This window comes from Onychostoma macrolepis, chromosome 14 (genome assembly GCF_012432095.1).
Source record: "Onychostoma macrolepis isolate SWU-2019 chromosome 14, ASM1243209v1, whole genome shotgun sequence".
Taxonomy (NCBI): domain Eukaryota; kingdom Metazoa; phylum Chordata; class Actinopteri; order Cypriniformes; family Cyprinidae; genus Onychostoma; species Onychostoma macrolepis.
Genome location: NC_081168.1, coordinates 8,552,690 through 8,573,634, shown reverse-complemented (window position 1 = coordinate 8,573,634; position 20,945 = coordinate 8,552,690). Strand labels below are relative to the sequence as shown.

Here is a 20,945-nt window from a genome sequence, read left to right as displayed (position 1 = left end):
TGTATTGTAAAACTACACATTAAACTTCTGCAGTCTTGTATTTCCACCTATGGGCAGTCTGGTCAACAGAGGGGTGGTGGCCAAATAAAAAGTGAATTACGGGTGTTAACATTTTTGTCAAAAGGGAATGCCACAGCCCTTTTTCTCTTGTCACGTAGCACCGAATTCAGAAAATGTTTCTCCTTTCTACTTCATAGACAGCCCAGTTTTATTAAAAGCCCATATATTGGCAGCTATCAGTTGTAGTGATTGACAGCATATGTGACATTGAGTACTTGTTTGAAATCCAGAACATTTCTTAAACCAGGATTCACATCAGCATTTTATTTGGTCTAATGATATGAGTGAATCATTCCTGGCCACCAGATCCTCCTCTGATTAGGATGGTTCTTTGGTGCATATGAGTTTGATTTGGTTTAGAGTTGGTGTTGTGTACAGAATTATCAGGGTTTATGCGGCTATTATTGATGAATCAATCAAATAAGAGATGCATTTAAAACACCGTTACTAATCATATCTTTCCTATTCAACTGTTCAATACATTTCTACATGTGTGCTAAAGAGTTTTGTGTGGTGATGTTTTTTGTACACTGCAGATGGCTGCTGTCACACCTCTCTCCTACAAGCATCTGAAGGAGCGCTACTGATGGGCACGGACAGCCTTGGGTTAAGACTACTGACCGGACCCTCACATCTGCCGGGCTTCTTCCTGCCTGTTTAAATGGAACCAATTTAAACTGCTTTTCTGTTACATCTTATCCTAAAGCCTTCCATTCCAGCACGATTCCTCAAGATTTGTTTTCACACCGTTTTCTGCCCTGCCCTACTGCCAGACTCTCATATTCAACCCTACGGGATGAATGTGTCGCTGGCTAAGTCGTCAGTAGCGCTCGACTGCTACAGAATGTACCAACATCTTTATTGGTTCTCTTGCATGATCGTCCCAAAAAAGTCCCATAAATGCCACTCTCCATACTTTGTAGGCAGACAGTCGCCCCCTTTTGTGATCGGTTACCAGGTGTGATCACAATCCCAAATCGTAGTTTAGAGTTTTGTGATATGTAGCTGTTCGAGATCCCTAAATGTGAGCTCTCTCTAAGATGCTGCACTGCGGGCCCTGACCCTATGGGTATAAAAGCTGCCTTTCAACAACTTGCTGTTTGTTCGACCACATGGAGTTCTGGGATATCCCACGGAGCCCAACGACTCCGTATGTGTACGTACGTGTGTGTGTGTGTGTGAGAAATCGAAAATCAATTTCAGATTTTCTTCTTATTGTCACAGTCTTTCGGTGTTACTCTTTGTTGAAACGGGGATCAGTTTACAGTTGGGTTACAAATTGTACAAGTGAAAAAAAGTGTGGAAAATGTTGCTTGATGCCAAAAAAAAAAAAAGGAGAGAGAATCCATTAAAATGGGCGACCGGCTATCTTCAGTTTTTCCTTGAGGGATGCATTATCCATTGCTACGGCATATGCTAGGATTGGTTCTCGATGCAAAGTTAATAGCATATATCAGAGTCAGTCCGAGTTAAGCATCCATTTACTGTTGAGCCATTATTGACTTGTATATCGAATGTGTCAGCTTTACATACCAGGCCAGTACTCCACAACACGCTTTAACATCCACGTGCACACGTTTCACTTTTGAGGAAACTGAATGAATCATTTGTGAGCTGTGGAGCTTAGAGTGGTGAAATAGGTGCTTTGGATCCGATGCATATTGAAAGTCATGTCTGCCCTCTAGTGGTTTGGAGGGCATGTAATCTTCATTCTACTTTCTTCACTTCTGAATACATTCCATTTCTATGTGCCATAATTTCAATCACTTTTTAGATTATAATTGAATTATTTGTGATTTCTATTTGACATATTTATTGTACATTGTAATTATTCTCACAAATGTTGTATTTTTGTCCGAGGTATTTTTTTTCTCTTAAATTAATCATGATCAGCTTGTGCCAACTGATTTTTTTTTTTTTTTAAACCTGTGCAATCCGCTGTTGAACAGATTGGGTTTCTATATCCAGACCCTGTAGACCAGCAGCTCTGGGCTCTTTCTCTGATCAGAGATCAGTCCTATAGACCCTCCCTTAATACTGTATATGGTGTGAATGCAGCTGAAATCTGTGTCCCTTTAATATGAATGATCTATTCCATTCTTCTTTCTGCTTGTATCCCAAAATGGGTGTTAAAAGAGCCACTGCCTGGCATGTTCTGTAATCGGGCACACTTTTATGTTATGTTTCTCCTAAAACAATGCCATATGAAAGATGCCCCATTCCTGGTTCAGCTGTCATCAAGCGTGTATGTGGATTATCCGAGGGAAAGTGGTGTGTGTTAGACCTCTGACTGTGTCATGATGCTAAGCATCTTAAGCTCAGCTCCCAATCTTGGGCCGGGCTTAATCCAGCTGTATCACAGCCCCGCGTAACCGCCAGGCCTTCTTTTAATTTCTGATTACATCATGAATTAGCTTTGCAGAGAAGATATATCAGAGCTCTATTTACATTTGCTTTCAGCTGGACAGGAGAGGCCAGTTGGTGTGATGTTTCATTGTGAGCATTAGTCCCAACATGAGCCCATTTTTGTTTTTCTCGGTGCATGTGTGATTACTAATGCCACCACTGGACTGAACCCTGGTGAGCACATACACACTCACACCAAGATGACACATCCATGTGTTTGTTCAGCTCAGTTTGGGAGGGGAAAACAGAACTTGCCTGCAATGTTTGAAATTTCCAAACAGACCTTTAAATTACTTCAGAGATGCTATTTTCAAAGCTTATAATAATTCTTGGATTCTCATGTTGCCTGAAATATATATATATATAAATATTTGATTGTATTTTTAATGAAACTTTTTGAGCCACTTTTTTGTAAGAAAAAGAAAACGTCCAAAAACAAAAAAAAAAAAAAAAGGCTGAGAAAGGCGGCCTGATTGTGGAGCGTGAGGCAGGGCTTCGGTGCGTTGCTGTGAAAGAATCAGGCACTAGCACGGTCAGCCCTGCTTCCTCCATCCTGTCCCTCAGGCTCCAGCTGATCTGAATGTACCTCTCAAGACCAGTCTGTTTCAAATTTTTTCTTTAATAAAAGCTGTTTTGAAAGAAGACATTTGTGTCTGAAGTTTTATTTGTTTCTAAATCATGTAGAAATGTTATACATGTGCTTTATAGGGCTTCAGAGTAACTAAAACAGCATCACAATATTTGACCAAAAAAAAAAAGTCACCAGTTACAGAATCCTAGAGTGGGTGTTTTGTTGTTTTTATTCTTTGTTTGTTTGTTGGTTTATTATTTTGTGCATTAAATGTGCATATATGTATACTTTTATCTTAATAAAAATAATTGTAAAGATAGGTTCATACATGTCTTAAATCTGAATGTTCGTGAGTAAAAGTTGGAGTTCATAATAATAATAATAATAATGACAAAAACAATACTTACACTAGCAGCCAAATACTCACAATGGCTGTATTTATTTGATGATAAATACTGTAACGAATGTAATATTTTGATGTGATGGCAAAGCTAAGTTTTCAGCAACCATTACTCTAGTCTTCAGTGTCACATGATCCTTCAGAAATCATTCTAAGATGCTGATTTTCAATGTTGAGAACGGTTGTGCTGCTTAATATTTTTGTGGAAACTGATACACTACCATTAAAAAGTTTGCATTAAATTGATCAAAATTGATTGTAAAGACATTCATAATGTTACGAAATATTTATATTTTAAATGAATGTTTTTCTTTTATTTTTTTCATCAAAGGATCTAAACTGTTTTCAACATTGATAATAAGATATGGAAATCTGCATATTAGAATAATTTCTGAAGGATCATGTGACACTGAAGACTTATCTTAATTATTCCAAACATTTGACCCCCAGCTTATAAAAAAAATAACACTTGCCCATGGTATTTCTCTGGTATTGTCCTTTATTTGTCTTCAGATGTTAAAGTTAGTCTCTCCAAATCTGTCCAGCAATTGCAGAAGATGTGCATAATGAATAAAGACAGCAATGCCATATGTGATTTTAAACCAGCAGTGTCTCATGGGCATAAGATGCGGTTGTAGATGCATAAATAGTGTGTTCTTTGACAACAATGCCTCTTATTCATGTAGCTGTTTGTCTTTGTGCAATTTTCCCACGCGTCATACTTTTCTGTGTTGTGAACAATGAAACTCCTTAGACTAGGAAGAAAAAATAGTTTTGCTGTCAATAGTGATATTCAGAGCAGCCTGTGTGTGTGTGTGTTTGTAAGAGTAAGGGTGAGAATGTGTGTAATACAGCATGCAGGGTTCCAGCAGTGAGAAGAGAAACAGAATTTAAGCCACTGCCTGTGAGGGAAAACTGACCAATGAGGAAGGTGGAGATCAGCAGGGGGCGGAGTCTGAACTCCACAGCGGAGAAAGTCAATGGGGAGGGAGTTGGCAGAGTATCAATAGTGTGAGTCTAAGAGCGATGCAGATCTGACGCACTCTAACTCACGGGAGTTTGCAGCCGGAGGGAGTGTGTGTGGTGTGTTTTTAAAGAGGGCAGACCGTCAGCACTGTGGACAGAAAACCCTTTTAATCCGATTCACTTTTGGTACAGGACCTCATCCACTCTGCCCCTCCCTGATGTGTGTGTGTGTGTGTGTGTGTAAGCTAAGATGTGAGTGATATTGCAGTGCCACTGTCGGCTGCAGCAGGCTGTTTGCCATAGATATTTCCGGATCCCGTTTCCTCCAGCGGGGGGTCTCTCTGGATGCGCTTGCTCCTACTCAAGGTGACTTGGGGAGTCCAGAGGCGTGAGTGGCGGCACGGAGCTGAAGAAGTCAAGCCTCAGTTGAGACTTGTTCAGAGGAGGTAGTGTGATGAATCCAGGGTGGAGTGGGATGTGAGGGCCTGACAGGCCCAGAGTCAAGTCACTCCTCTCCGGGAACAGCCAGGGAATGGGCTCGGCCTCTCCTCAGGAGCCTGAGAAAGACATGGAGGGCTATTACAACCTTTTGCAGGCAGGCTCGGAGCTGGAGAACACACTGCAACGTGAGTATATTCTCAAATATGTCTTTAAAACTACCAGACTATCAGTTTCTCAGGATGTTCATTGGCGTTTTATGTGGTATTGCAAGGATTATGTTTGCTATTTATAACTTAATGGAGTTTTATCCATAACCTAGATTTGATATATGATAATCTGCTTGGATGGACTGGACTCAATCTTTCTGTAATTGAAAAGCAGAGGAATTCCAGAACCATATATTGGTGTTCTGTATTTTTCTATGGTAACCTTTTCCTGAAACCTTGATATAAAAAGAGTGTTTAGATGGACAGATTCAGTAAGCTGGCGGTTTATAATCATGCAATGTGAATTTGGGCCAGTAGCGAGATTGAAGGATGAAAATAGAAGTTGTACTGTCCGTATTACAAATGGGCGCCAAGACACAGGAAGTAGAGCACTGATATTAACTCCCTGCCCTGCTTTCTGGCTCTTGATTTGGCTTTAAACATGCTCTTTAGCCCATGACTCAGCATCTTCCTTTTAGCCACCATTTCTTTCCTCAGGCACTTTAATGCTTTTAAAGGTTTACAAGTCTGAATCACTCCATTCTGTTGTGTGTTATGTAATATTTACATTATGATGCTTTTGGTTTACTCAAAGTGATTGTAGGAGATTAGCTTTGGCAGTGTGGCTCGGGTTGTTGGCATCTGTCTCAGTGTTGGGGTTATTTTTACGTGAGAGTGAGCGTGGCGTCTGTGTTAAAGTAATGCTTTGGAAAGGTGTTTGTTTGTTACGTTGTAATGATGCATTGTAATACGAGACTGCAGTTCCTCTCAGGCCGAGCCAGGTTCACAACAACAACATTCTGACACAGAGCTAATGTGAACACCTGTCTGGGCTTAGATAACGTCCATGCTGCAGCATGCCAGAATCTGCTCAAACAATGAGAGATGTTAGTATTTTTCAGTATATTTCACATTGAGAAATCTGAATGTGTTTTTATGCTGGTTAACAATTACGATGAATTGTATATTAACCTGAATTCGCTTTCTGAGGTGCTGTTTTAAAGCTAAACTGTTGAGTTTTGAATGCTCTGTAGATATGAACTCTGATCCTTTCATTCCTCTAACCACATTACATGACAATATGTACATGTTTATGCATATGGTATGAGCATGAACGCTTTAGGGGGAAATTTGTTTATCTGGGATCCTACTTAGATCTGGCTTTAAAAAATAAAATTTAATATTTGTTATCAAAACTGATTCTCACTGTGTTATAAATGGAAATGAACGTTTTAACACTAATCTTCTGGCATTTGCATTCACAATGCTACCACATTTATACCAAACATAGTGGCCACACTTAATAATTTATGAATTTCAGATCAAATATCAAACCAAGTGGAATATATAAACCGCCTCAATGTGATTTTTAATCAATGTACAGTATGTAATTATTTTCAGTGAAGTCAGGTGTAGTTCATCACATTAACAACTAACATTTGACAATCAATACATTTGTCATCATTTTAAATGGCAACATTTTGTGAAATGTTTTTCTTGGAAAAAATTCCACTTTGGTTGATATGTAATGCATTAACATTCACACAAGTGTAAGTGTAACTAAAGTGTCCAAATACTTTTGGGTTTAATGTATCTAAAACATGTTTATCTAAGCTAGTCACTGTCTGTGCTTTTATAAATTTCAAGTATAAAAGCTCAGGCAACTAATCCTCTTAACATTCGAGCCTATTTAGTAACCCTATCCACTTTCCCCGGAAAGAGCTAAATGTATGAAAACATTCAGAAATTATTGTTTGTTCAAAGGTCATGTTTTTGTTTTGGAACAGCACTTTTTGAATTAACAGCCTTTTTTAAAGTGCATCATCATGCATTCGGTATTTACTTAAGCCTTTTAAAATGAAATTCGATTCAAGTTCAATCAAAACGCGGCAATTATGCAACTCTGAAACTGACTGATTTTTTTTTTTTTTATTATATATTGATTATTTGATATCACTTTTCACATTCTGCCTTTTCTGAATCTTGAGAATAGTTCAGACAACCCTGTCTCCCACAGGACAGATCATAGTCTCTGTGTTGCTACTGAGCAGTACAGGTTTATTTAGTGAGTAGCTTTCAGACTGAGTTCAGACATGTTCACATGGACTCACTGATATCTCTGATCACGCCCTCAAAGGAGTATAAGGTGTGGTTTTCCATTTGTGTTGTTTTAGAAGGGTGATACTGGCTAAACTTAACATTTTCAAGGCAGTGCTGGGCTTTCATAAAGCCTGAACACATGGCAGAACAAAGATGATGAGCAAATATACTCCAGCATTTATTGACCTAAGAGACTCAATAAAAAAATGAAATGGAAAATGTCTTAATATATTAATATAATTCATTATATTAAAGGAATAGTTCACTCAAATGAAAATGAAAATTAGATGAAAATGTACTCACCCTCAGGCCATCCAAGATGTAGATGAGTTATTTTCTTCATCGGAACAGAAATTTAGCATTACATCACTTGCTCACCAATGGATCTTCTGCAGTGAATGGGTGCCGTCAGAATGAGAATCTAAACAGCTGTTAAAAACAGCACAATAATCCACAAGACAGTCAAACAAATCCATCTTTAAGGCATTTTAACTTCAAACACTTCTGGCTGAAATACAAGTTCATAATCCTTACTTGTAAAAGGTGCTTGATCTGTGAATATTTCTCTTCTAATTCGGGTGAAACAACTTTTTCACTGGACAAAGCAATATTATGATTAGATGCAATGTTTTGAAATTAAAAACATGATGTTTACTACAAACATGCAGATTGTGGGTTACTTACATTATTTGTAGATTATTGTGATGTATTTATCAGCTGTTTGGACTCTCATTCTGACGGCACCCATTCACTGCAGAGGATCCATTGGTGAGCAAGTGATGTGATGGTAAATTTCTCCAAATCTGTTCCAATGAAGAAACAAACACATCTACATCTTGGATGGCCTGAGAGAGAGTAAATTTTCAACATTTTTATATGAAATATTTCTTTAATTTGTTGCACAGACCTTAAGCTGTATTTTTATTATTATAAAAATTCTGTTATTATTTGTTAATATATTTGCACACAAATATTTCTTACACAGACCATAACATTTATTTTTATTATTATTATAAAAAATATTGTGTCTGTTATATCATGACACTTCGCATTTGCATTTTTTATCAAATTAGTTTGCAAACTATTGGAAGGCTGAAACTTACAGTGGGGCAAAAAAGTATTTAGTCAGCCTCCAATTGTGCAAGTTCTCCCACTTAAAAAGATGAGAGAGGCCTGTAATTTTCATCATAAGTATACCTCAACTATGAGAGACAAAATGAGGGGGAAAAAATCCAGAAAATCACATTGTAGGATTTTTAAAGAATTAATTGGTAAATTCCTCGGTGAAATAAGTATTTGGTCACCTACAAACAAGCAAGATTTCTGGCTCTCACAGACCTGGAACTTCTTCTTTAAGAGGCTCCTCTGTCCTCCACTCGTTACCTGTATTAATGGCATCTATTTGAACTCGTTATCAGTATAAAAGACACCTGTCCACAACCTCAAACAGTCCAACTCCAAACTCCACCACGGCCAAGACCAAAGAGCTGTCAAAGGACACCAGAAACAAAATTGTAGACCTGCACCAGGCTGGGAAGACTGAATCTGCAATAGGTAAGCAGCTTGGTGTGAAGAAATCAACTGTGGGAGCAATTATTAGAAAATGGAAGACATACAAGACCACTGATAATCTCCTCGATCTGGGGCTCCACGCAAGATCTCACCCGTGGGGTCAAAATGATCACAAGAACTGTGAGCAAAAATCCCAGAACCACACGGGGACCTAGTGAATGACCTGCAGAGAGCTGGGACCAAAGTAACAAAGGCTACCATCAGTAACACACTGCACCGCCAGGGACTCAAATCCTGCAGTGCCAGACGTGTCCCCTGCTTAAGCCAGTACATGTCCGGGCCCGTCTGAAGTTTGCTAGAGAGCATTTGGATGATCCAGAAGAGGATTGGGAGAATCAGATGAAACCAAAATAGAACTTTTTGGTAAAAACTCAACTTGTCGTGTTTGGAGGAGAAAGAATGCTGAGTTGCATCCAAAGAACACCATACCTACTGTGAAGCATGGGGTGGAAACATCATGCTTTGGGGCTGTTTTTCTGCAAAGGGACCAGGACGACTGATCCGTAAACGAAAGAATGAATGGGGCCATGTATCGTGAGATTTTGAGTGAAAACCTCCTTCCATCAGCAAGGGCATTGAAGATGAAACGTGGCTGGGTCTTTCAGCATGACAATGATCCCAAACACACCGCCTGGCAACGAAGGAGTGGCTTCGTAAGAAGCATTTCAAGGTCCTGGAGTGGCCTAGCCAGTCTCCAGTCAACCCCATCGAAAATCTTTGGAGGGAGTTGAAAGTCCGTGTTGCCCAGCGACAGCCCCAAAACATTACTGCTCTAGAGGAGATCTGCATGGAGGAATGGGCCAAAATACCAGCAACAGTGTGTGAAGACTCACAGAAAACATTTGACCTCTGTCATTGCCAAAGGGTATATAACAAAGTATTGAGATGAAATTTTGTTATTGACCAAATACTTATTTTCCACCATAATTTGCAAATAAATTCTTTAAAAATCCTACAATGTGATTTTCTGGATTTTTTCCCCTCATTTTGTCTCTCATAGTTGAGGTATACCTATGATGAAAATTACAGGCCTCTCTCATCTTTTTAAGTGGGAGAACTTGCACAATTGGTGGCTGACTAAATACTTTTTTGCCCCACTGTATTTATAGTTGCTTTCTAGTCTAGGCCATCCTGTTTAAATTCATCTCTCTAAAATTTACAATATTCATCTCTCCATATCTCATCATATTATATCTCATTAATTTTGCTTTTAAGGTGTATATAGAGTATTTAACATTTTAAACTGTTGAGTGTTATTAAATATTTAGTTGTGTCTTCATTCACATTCATCTCTGCCCCAGCACCATTATACCTGTTGGAAACGCATTAAATTTTAATGTCAGCATTTATTTTTTATCATGATAGGTTAGTAGTTATATAGATAGCAGTTTTTCATATTACAACATTCTTGAGGGCATGACCGTTTATTTAGGAAGAATATCAGATATTTTTTATCAACAATGGTTGTAGTAAGCATGTAAGGAGCCTTATAGTAGGAAAAAAGCTGGACTGTAACTTGACCCAGAATAATCCATTTCCTCTACAGAGTATTGCATTTCTCTTTGTGGAATTAATTTGTTTTTGTTTGCCACAGACACAGGAAGTGAGTTCATGGTGAAGTCACCGGAGACCAGTGTTGGTCCATATGTAATTTGAACACATCCTCTATTGTCAACCTCCACTTGCAGTGTACTGTGCAGTGTATGAGACAAGGCTCAAAGGAAACTGAACCACCGTCTCCTCTTGTTTTCAGTCTCTGGCTTCAGTCCATCTTGATGGTTCTGCAGACATGAATGCATTAGACTCATTGCTACTAACTACTAATGTTGTCAATTTCACTGAGGAGTCCATTAACAGACCATAAATCATTTTCTATAGCACTGTGATTTACAGCTTCTGGTAGTTTGTACATGTGAACACTGGGTGGTGCTGTTCCTGAAATTTCACATAACTGTGACTAAACCACATAAACTTACAGAAACATGACCTAAAGCTTGCCACTTTATTATTTATATGTGGCTCATCTTCATTGTCTCCTCAGAGGTCACAGTCCCTGTGAGTATGCAGGAAGTGGCTGGCTACATTGAGAAACAAGTGGCATATTTATCAGGTGGGGTTTTCAGTTTCTGTTTAATAGTTTTTGGAGACATAAAGTACATGTGGATTAATGGCTTGTCTAAACATGTCAGATAAATTTGGAGCAGTCCCATAGAATTCGTCCTTAACTGAGAAACTGTAAATTTGATGTTTATTGAATTCCAGGGGGATGCGGTGAGGACTCCAGTGTCATCATCACTCTCCCAGAATGCTCTGCTTTCAGCGACATTCCTGAAGAAGCTCTGGCCAAAGTTCTTTCATACCTCACACTGATCCCGAGGTCCGTGTCTTAATATATACTCCTCTCCATCTCACTGCATTGCAGTACAGCAACAGTCCCTTATGTATTCTCTTCACATAAAGCCTTGCAACAGCTCTGACACAAATTGAGCTGTTCAAATGAATGTATTGTTAGTGTGCTAAATATGCAAAGGTTTTTGTAGTTACATTGTAGACACAATACATTCAGGATCTTTTAGGATAAAAGAACATATTGATCCCTCCATACAATGCAAACATATGCTAGTGTACATTTACATTCATATGTTCAGATATTCTGGCTGTTCGTGTTCTTAACCAAGAGCAAATGCAGTTACTGTGATACGATGCACTTCACATGTTTCCAGAACACGGCAACCTGGTGTAAAATTTATCATCATTTTAGACCGAAGATTGGATACTTGGGCCTCGATCAAAACAGCATTGGCACGGATTGCAGTAAGAAATTACAGTATATTTTATTTATAATATTTTTTTATAATTACTTCAAAAGTGCGAAATGTGTTTTGTTGTTTTAATTATTATTATTATTAATGGTTTAATAAAAAATCTTGTAAATTTTTAGTGCATTTAAAAATATATACTATTTTTATACTAAAATGACCCTAAAAATATCTGTATTGTTTAACCAAGTAAAGTCCCCCAATCTATATATATGTATATATATATATATATATATATATATATATATATATATACAGATTGGGGTGTATATGTATGTTTTTGTTTTTTATCTTGACACAATCATAAAAGTCTGAATTTCAGCTTTTAATGATTTTTAATAATATCAGGACGGTTTCGGTTTAAGCCACACACACACATGCATACATACATACATAAATACTTTTAATTTAAAAAGTGACAACATCTGCATCTTAGAAGAGCTATATTTATCTATTAGGAAATGTATAGTATTATTGAATTGCTTAATAGATCCAGGGAGAACATGAAGCATCGCTGACCCTTATATGTCCTCTGGGGATTGAATGCATCACGCTTCTGTATTTACTGTGTGCTGAAGTGGTCTTGTCGCTGTCCGCGGTGCTGAAGTGGATCAGTGCAGTCGCAGTACAGTATGTGCTCTCCAGCCCAGTTCTCTGAGCTCCAGCCTGAATAAATAACTAAATGCGGCATTTCTAACTGAAGTTTGCGATTAAAAAAAGCTTGTGTGAAACCCGACCCCACTGCGAGGCAACGGGAATGCAAGCTGGCACAAAGCATGCGCAGGTTTTTATATGATGACGCTCTTGGGGGCGAGGGAGAGGAGAGGAGAGGAGAGCGCAGGAGAGACGGTGCTGTGCTGCCACCCGCCCGACGCTGCGGCGATGAATCCCGCAGACCGTCCACTGCACCGGGCACCGGTCTGCCACAGCAGGATGGGCGAGGTCTTAAAACATCCTCGTAAAACATCGATCGCTATGAGTGAGCGAGACTACAGGCGAGGACTTCCGCGCATCCGCCGCTCTACGGTAATGTGTCTGGAGTAGTTTCGCTAAAGAGTTGGACTGAAGTTTAGATGAGCACAATGCGGTACACTGCGGCGCGACGGACGGCTTTAGCTTAGTCATCCGACCTGGATAAATGCTAGTAGGCGTTATTTTCTTAATGTAACCTATAAACAAATATATTAGCATGCATATGAGCGATAGCCTACTGAATATTTTTCGCAGATGATGCTATTGTTTACAAATATGTAAGGACGAGTCAATGTCAATGTCGTGGTGTGTCCTTACTGTGAACTTTGCTAGGATGAACTGTAATGTTGATGTCCTGTTTCTGTTTGTCAAAGAGATTAGTCAGATTTGTTTCAAATACTTATGTATCTGAATGTGATTCAGCTCCTGTGATGAATAAACTGCATTTACAGGAGCTGTCAGCTAATCAGGCTGGTTATCTCAATGTGTAGTCAAGTGTTAACTAGTTTTAGCTTTGTCTCATCAATTTGATTGACAGCTTGTTGTCTGCAGACTTGTAATCTGTTATCAGTGTGATTGATGGGGATGTGTGTGATGAGTGATACAGGACGTACAGTAACACACTAAATTTAGTTAGCCTACATGAATAATAAATTAGTTCTTAAATCTTCAGAAGGTGTTTATTGCTTTTTTTGTGTGTGAGTTGCATTTCCAAGTGATTACATTTTTTGACATTATGTAAATGATTTGTACAGATGGTCAGATGTTGATGGTGTGTATCTGCTAAAAGTATACCACTTACAGGCCAAATAACACATTTTTAACAAAAAAACAAACAAACAAACTAATAATATATGTGCTTTAAAAAAAAAAGCACAAGATTCACATATTTACTTAAACTTCAAATGAAGGAAATTACAATTGAACAGTTCTATTTTTTGTATTTAATACAATAGCAGACTTACTGAGGCTAATTTCATACGTAGCTAGCATTTGTACTAGCTTTTGATAACTATATTGGCCATGAAATTTATAGTAGTGGAATAACTGAATTAGTAACTAAAATAGTTTATGCATATTTTATTATTTGTTCATCATAGTACTGTAGTTTACATGTATTTTAAAATAAGCAACTGAAAAATAGGGAAAATGTTTCCATGCAAAGCAGCATTATATTAAACCCAGAACATTCATTAAATAGGTAGAACTCTTTTTCTGTTTTTCCTTGTATCCTCCATGTTTTAAGGATTATTCGTGCATTTATCTGCCTGTTTAAGGTGTCTGCCAGGCTGATATCATCTCTCTCTGTCTTAGGCCTCATTCCCTGGAAACCTGCACCTTGTGTTGGTGCTGAGACCGACCAGCTTCTTCCAGCGCACGGTTACAGATCTTGGCTTCCGCTTTAGTCAAGAGGACTTCATGCTTAAAATGCCTGTATATGAGCCATTACACTCATTTGTAATATTATTTTTGTAAAGTCAGTACCACCCTGACCTGCATGTGTGTCTGTTATTAAGGTGGTGATGCTCAGCTCTGTCACAGATCTGCTGCGTTACATTGATGAGAATCAGCTGACCTCAGAGTTTGGGGGAACTCTTGACTACTGCCACAGCGACTGGATCGTCTTGAGAACAGTAAAAAATGATGGTATAGATGCATTAACGAAATAGACAGAAATATCACATTAAACAAGGTAGTCTCTTTGCTTTTTACAGGCCATTGAGAGTTTTGCGGTTATGGTTAAGGACATTGCTCAGATGCTGCAGGCGTTTGGAACAGAGCTGGCTGAGACACAGTTATCAGAGGAGTGCAGTGCTGTTGAGTTCCTCCTGCTGTCCCACACCGAGAAATACAGGAGACTTAAGGTACAGCTCAATGAAGCCCTCATGTGTAGAAAATCCTCTCACTTTTCCCATATTGATTATTGCTGGACTTTAATAACTGTTTTAGGAACATCAAAATTTCAGCTTAACATGTATATGAATATAGACTACTGTTTTAAAAGTTTGGGGTCAATAAGTTTTTTGAAAGAAGTTTCATCAAGGCTGTTTGCTATTGTCTATTTGATCAAAAATACAGTAAAAACTAATATTGTGAAATATTACAATTTAATTTTGTTTTTATTATATTTTAAAATGTAATTTATTCCTGTGATGCAAAGCTGAATTTTCAGCAGCCATTAACTCCGTTTTAAATGTCACACAATCCTTCAGAAATCATTCTAATATGCTGATTTGCTGCTCGACAAACATTTATTATTGTTATCAAAGTTGACTAGAAAGTGCAAACAGCATTTATTGGAAATATAATTTTTTTTTTGTAACATTATAAATGTCTTTACTGATGAATTTAATGCATTCTTGCTAAATAAATATTAATATATAAATATTTTAATATAAATGTTTCTTTTTAAAAATCCTTCTGACCCTAAATGGTGGTTTATATGAAATAGTATTTTCTGTAACTGATTTTCATTTTTTATCCTTTTACAATAATTTATTTTATTTTTTATTATTCTAGTTTAATTTAAATAGTTCTGTGGTGAAAGAAATATTATAAATATACTCATATCTTGCATCAGTCTCTCAATTGAGGACATTAGAGCTGCATGCATAATAATTTTAAAATATTTAGCAAAATTATAAAATAATTAGCAATAGTTTAGCATTTCAGAAAAGGACAAAAAATCTCTTGACAGGACAACCTATTAAACAGGGCGCCTGCAACAGCCTCTTTTGATCAGATTAAACATGGTGTCTATGCTTGTTTCTACTACCACTTATTTTGCCAAAGAAAAAATAAAAAAAAGTACCAAACCTAGGGGAATAAACTATAATTAGGGTACACAGAGTATGGGAGTACAAAAGCTGTATTCCACTCCAGTCTGCAGTCACTTTTAGCTCCCGTCTTGTCTTTTCTTGTGTTTTTGCGGCCCCTCTGGGCTCTGGCTGTTGTTTTGTTCCATGATTCTGTGATGTCAATGACAGCAGAACACAGTGCAAAGTGTTTTTGTTGTTATTCATGGGTGAAGGACGCAATCAGATCTGTGATGAGAGAGGGGCGGCAGCTGCTCTCTAACCTGGAGACTTCAAGGAAGGAAGGGGACGCCGACACGCGCTGGGACATGACACAGGACTGGGATACCATGCAGAGGTGTAGGGTTTGATCCTGTTTATTTGAAAAGAAATACTCTGCATCACAAATACACATCACTTTTTTATTTCTAAAACGATGTGAACTTGAAATCATGTTTTCTGACATGTCCTAACTGCAGGCTGCTGGCTCAGCTCACAGATATGGAGATGGCGTTTGATGGCTTCTTTGATAAGCACCACCTCAAACTGCAGCAATATTTACAACTGCTGAGATATGAGCACAGTTTTCAGGAGGTGAACTGCTTTTCTGTCCCTAACATTGCACAAAGACATGCTGACGGCTCATAAACAAATGCTTTATGGAAAGCTAGTGCTGCCATTTGATCATGAAATGATTCTGATCGTTCTCACCTCAGCTGGGTAGTTATATCTGTCAAGGAAAAAAGTAAATTTACATTTAATATATTAATTTAAAGTGTCTTTGTCAAACTCTTTGAACATTGTATATACCAGCACAATTGCTTAATAGTTAGTGCCTAAAAATAAACATCTTGCTTATTTTGAATAAAATTAAGCAAGACTATAGTAAACAATAGCTGAGAATTTTAATATATGACCAGGCAATAAATAAATATGAATAACTATTAAACAATATATAATGTATTATTTATATACTGTATAATAATACAGCACCGAAATACAGCACACGCTGTGTAAAACCAATGACATGAAGTGCAAAAATAAATAAATAAATAAATAAATGCTAAAAAACTGAAAGTACAGAAAAGAGAGAGATGTATATTTTTTCCTATTATAATTGGAAGAGTTAATGAAAGTATTTGATCTAGTTTTCCTAACATTCTCTTTATGTCAGATGGAGTGCTCTTTAGAGAAATTAAGAGCACAGGAAAGGAAGATAAGCATCACAGGAGAATCCCTGTCCCAAACAGAGCAGTGTGTCAAAGAGCTGGACAGTTTGGAAAAACGTGCGCAGGTAGCTGCATTATGCCTCCCTGTTCATGTTGTACAGTCAGTAGCAAATATGCTGATATTTCTGATAGACTTGTGTGTGTTTCAGGAGGAGATGAGTCGGGCTCAGGTTCTTATCCTGCATGGGCATCAGCTGGCTGCTGGACATCACTATGCCATGGCTCTGATTATCCAGCGCTGTAATGAACTCAGACATCAGTGTGACACCCTGACTTCTGCCCTCAATATTAAACACAACTCCCTGACACAAGCACAGACCCTGCTGCGCCACCTCGAAGAGGTGGGCTAATGCATTCACTCCTTCTCTTTTTATACTCATTTTTTATACTATTATGAAAAAAAGATTTTTTGATGTTTTTTAAGAAGTCCTTTATGCTCATCAAGGCTGCAATTATTTGATCAAAACACAAGGAAAACAGTAATATTGTGAAATATTATTGCAATTTAAAATAACTGCTTTCTATCTGAATATATATTAATACGATTTCTTCCTTTGATGGCAAAGCTGAATTTTCAGCATGATTACTCCTCCTTCAGTGTCACACGTTCCTTCAGAAATCATTCTTATCTGCCGAGTTACTGCTAAAGAAACATTTCTTATTATTATCAGTGTTGAAAACAGCTTAATATTTTTGTGGAAACTATGCATTTTTTCTGTATTCTTTAATGAATAGAATAATCAAAAGAACAGCATTTATAATATAAATCTGAATAAAATAACTACTAATAATAATACTGCCACTTTTGATAAATTTTATGCGTCCTTGCCAAATAAAAGTATTAATTTCTTTTGAAACAAAGAAATCTTTCTTTGTTTTGCAGGCTCAGCGGTGGTGTGATGATGGCGCTTATCTCTTGGCCAATCAGCAGGTGGATAAATTCCAGTCTAAAGAGGGTGCGCAGGCAGCTCTTCGAGATATCGAGAAGTTCCAGGAGGCGGCGCCACCTCTCCTCGGTGCTGGCGTGGATGTGCTCTTTCTAGAGTATGAATCTGTGCTCACTCCTTGTCTACAGGTAAATACTGACAGACTACAGAAATGAGACTAGACCCAGTTTCAGTATTTGTCAGTATTTGTTTCTAGGCATCCTTTCAGACAGTCATTTTAGAAATGTAGCTTCTGATGGATGTATTTGGACCCTCTAAATCTTGAATATTTAATTACATTTTAGGCTAAATATAAAAATATTCTTTACTGTGTTGTGTTTCAGGCTCATATAGAGAAGACTTTTCAGAAGCATAGCTCTGTGCAGGCTCTGATTCAGTCCAGACAGAACTGCCTGAGGAAACTGGCAGACAAACATGTCCGACCAATCCAGCTGGTGGCCCCTCGTCCAGAGAATCCACCACGTGTAAAATCCCCCCTCTTCTCCCCCAAACATGGTATGTGGCAGTGCGATATTAATTTTGGGTCCAATTCTCCTCAGTATCTTTCAGCCATGAGTACTCACAATCTTATCAATAGTTACTTTTTCACAAGACTTTGCGCTAAATGTTTTTTATCTAGACAACATTATTCTGTCATGTACATCACTTGCTACATTACAAAAACTAAATCGCACTCTTTAATGAAGCTGTCAAGACGCCTGATCAAAGCTTTGCTTAAAGTGGATTGCATTGGGGTAACGACAGGAAATCTTACTATGGCTATTATGTACCTTTACAAATGCACAGCTGCACATCTTTCCTAATAAATCCCTGTGGATAATGCAAACTTCCTGGGGAGTTGTGAAATAAGGTGCATTTGCAATTCACATGTAGCCCTTTTGATCCTTATCAACTCTGAGGACCCATAACAAAGGCTTGTCTGTCACATATAGTCAAATGAAATGTAAATACTTTTTGTTTACCTCACAATGCAAACCTTTATTATGTGGCTCTGTGGAATACTTGATTCTGATTGGTCAATAGTGGACCTCAGCTGCCATTTCATATTGTATAATGACCATTAAATTGTATATTTCACAAGTGACTATGGGAATTTGTTAGAAAAGAGAAAAAAGTCAATTGAATTGCAGATTAATAATGTATTAATAGAATAATATTATGAATGATGTAATGCGAGAGATTCGGTCGTCATGCATTCAGTATTCTTGAGAGAGTTGAAGCACTTTAAGATGGAGAGATCAAGGGAGGAAGCCACATCTCGTGCAAAGCTCACCTGACATACTATGATCTTTAGCACAGCTGGATAACAGCCCATCAAAAGTGATCTGACAGGAACGCAATGTAAAGATGGATCTGTAGCTGAAACAAGGGCTTTAGGGAGGATTTAAGCTGGTATTGGCCTCTGAATGACTTCCAAAGTCAGATCAAACTGATATTATGTTATGCCCAGTGCTGTCTGAATGTTTTTGATGTTATGATATGATTTGATTGCGCATAGTACTGTGGACGTTAATGTTTTGTGCTTTTAAAAATGCAACTTCAAAAAATATTCTCATAGCTCTTACTAAAGTTACACGTTTTGCAACATACATATTTATATCAATTCTGTGTTGTATCCAACTGCTCTTTTTGTTTTAAAACAGATTTTAATTCCAGTCTAAAGTTCACCTTTGACCTCCCATTACCAGGCAAAAGAACATCAAGGAAAAGCCCAAACTCCAGGAAGGTAACAGCACTTTTTCACTTGGTCTTTATAAATAAATTTGGGAGGTTCTTTTGATATTAAATTAGGTCTTAATTTACTATCGGTACCATAATATATATAGTATATATGGATGTTTCCTCAACTGTGATCCTGTTGACTTTTAGAAAATAAACTCTCTCAGAGTCACTAGTTTAATTTCGTATGTCTAATCACAGAATAATTCGCAAGTCATTTCCATTACATCTCAAATGATTTATTGTATTATTGTAAGGGCTCTGTAATGGAAAATATGGTGATGGAAATGACATTTTTAAAATAAAATACAGTAGCTCTCTCATTTTGCCTTTTTAAGGCTAATTTCAAAGATTGTATCCTAAAAACAATGAAATCACATTTTCGCACATTTCATAATTGACAAACATTTAAAAAAAAAAAAATGTTGTGCTATAATATTCCCTTTAATATATAGAAAGTTTTGATTTTCCCTCATACATCAGTTTCCAAGATGTGATCATCATGTGACAAAAAATTTTAGATTTTTTTTTAAACAAATAAATAATGTTTTAAAAAAAATTCCACCACTGACTGCCTGAATTACCCAAAGTTGAAGAAACACCCATAGACTGTATTTCACTTTTCATATTATAAGAAAGATATATAAAGATCAGAAAAGATGTTGAAATGGTGCAGTATGTGTGATTTGATTAAAGGAAATCATTCTGTGTTTTCTGTGTGGTTCAGATCGAGGTGATTCATGACTATCAGATGGCCAGCTCTCTCCCGTACAGTATAGATGGAGAAGACGGAACTGATCTGCTCAAACGGTGAGTCTGCTGTCTGACGCGGTCTGTTTAAATGACACACTGATGTGTCCGATGACCCTGTAAATGTGTGTGACTCCAGACATGTGATGAAGGAGCTGATCGAGACCGAGAGGATCTATGTGGAGGAGCTGCTGGCAGTGCTCTTGGTAAGATGACCTTCATTTTTCTGAATGTGGCACTGAAGATAGAGCTGGAAGCTGAGGTGATGATGTTGTGGATTTGTTTATGATCTCTCTCACTCTATTTGTCTGGATTTGCAGGGCTACAGGGCTGAAATGGACAATCCGTCTCTTGCTCCACTCCTGCCAACAAGTCTTCGCAACAAGAGAGATGTGCTGTTTGGAAACTTGCCTGATATCTACAACTTCCATAGCAGGCAAGGCCACACACAGAGAACTTCATAACGCTGCTAACAGCTGGAGCAAAATGTAAACAATAGCTTCAGACCGAAATACGATTCTGTTTCCTGTGAGATAAAACAGCAAATCCTCAACTGCACACTCACAGTTTTGACTTCAAGACACCTTCCTAAAACATCTTATTTTAATAAAACTTATCGGTTTGTGCAGCTGTGTTTCTCAGTGGCTTTGAAACCTGTCTTGCCTGCTGGGTCTTCATCCCCGGGTGAGGCAAATTGCCAAATTGGTTGACTGCAGGAAGCCGTTACGCCAATTAAAGTACTTTAATTACAGCTAAATGGCTGTTGGTCAAATAAGGATTTGATTAAGCCAATGAGAGCTCAGCTGGAAGGGAGTGCGTCAGCAGAGCGGGGGTTCTGATAGACAGCTGTGTGACCTCTCACTGAGTGTCAGTCAGTCTTATCTGTTACAGGGACAGAAATGGCATAGTGCAACTGGGAAATAAGGAACTGAATTAGTTGCTAAACTAATTATGCATAGTAGATATTGTGCACACTACATTTGTAGTGCATA

General features: G+C 37.8%; 3 protein-coding genes across 7 annotated transcripts in view; 2 read left to right on the top strand and 1 right to left on the bottom strand.

Moving 5' to 3' along the window:
- The window catches only part of atp11c (ATPase phospholipid transporting 11C), a 61,524-nt gene extending 58,425 nt beyond the window's left edge, over positions 1 to 3,099 (top strand). For all 4 annotated transcript variants that reach the window (XM_058797433.1, XM_058797431.1, XM_058797430.1 and 1 more), the window contains one exon: positions 597 to 3,099. Coding sequence is in view for 2 of the 4 variants with exons in the window: in XM_058797432.1 (XP_058653415.1) it covers positions 597 to 647 (51 nt within the window). In the remaining 2 variants the exon portion in view is untranslated. The remainder of the gene's footprint in view (positions 1 to 596) is intronic.
- A 1,730-nt stretch (positions 3,100 to 4,829) lies between these two features.
- f9a (coagulation factor IXa) overlaps positions 4,830 to 20,945 on the bottom strand; it is a 36,260-nt gene continuing 20,144 nt past the window's right edge. For both annotated transcript variants that reach the window (XM_058797945.1, XM_058797942.1), the window contains one exon: positions 4,830 to 4,960. In XM_058797945.1, the coding sequence (XP_058653928.1) occupies positions 4,909 to 4,960 (52 nt within the window). In that variant the 3' untranslated portion in view covers positions 4,830 to 4,908. The remainder of the gene's footprint in view (positions 4,961 to 20,945) is intronic.
- The window catches only part of mcf2a (MCF.2 cell line derived transforming sequence a), a 30,350-nt gene continuing 14,299 nt past the window's right edge, over positions 4,895 to 20,945 (top strand). Inside the window, exons 1-17 of the mRNA XM_058797939.1 lie at positions 4,895 to 5,029; positions 10,764 to 10,832; positions 10,985 to 11,099; positions 11,446 to 11,536; positions 13,828 to 13,947; positions 14,031 to 14,147; positions 14,229 to 14,378; positions 15,545 to 15,666; positions 15,788 to 15,902; positions 16,483 to 16,602; positions 16,687 to 16,878; positions 17,421 to 17,612; positions 17,808 to 17,979; positions 19,128 to 19,210; positions 19,931 to 20,013; positions 20,093 to 20,159; positions 20,274 to 20,389. Coding sequence (XP_058653922.1) covers positions 4,936 to 5,029; positions 10,764 to 10,832; positions 10,985 to 11,099; positions 11,446 to 11,536; positions 13,828 to 13,947; positions 14,031 to 14,147; positions 14,229 to 14,378; positions 15,545 to 15,666; positions 15,788 to 15,902; positions 16,483 to 16,602; positions 16,687 to 16,878; positions 17,421 to 17,612; positions 17,808 to 17,979; positions 19,128 to 19,210; positions 19,931 to 20,013; positions 20,093 to 20,159; positions 20,274 to 20,389 — 2,018 coding nt within the window. The 5' untranslated portion in view covers positions 4,895 to 4,935. The remainder of the gene's footprint in view (positions 5,030 to 10,763; positions 10,833 to 10,984; positions 11,100 to 11,445; positions 11,537 to 13,827; positions 13,948 to 14,030; positions 14,148 to 14,228; positions 14,379 to 15,544; positions 15,667 to 15,787; positions 15,903 to 16,482; positions 16,603 to 16,686; positions 16,879 to 17,420; positions 17,613 to 17,807; positions 17,980 to 19,127; positions 19,211 to 19,930; positions 20,014 to 20,092; positions 20,160 to 20,273; positions 20,390 to 20,945) is intronic.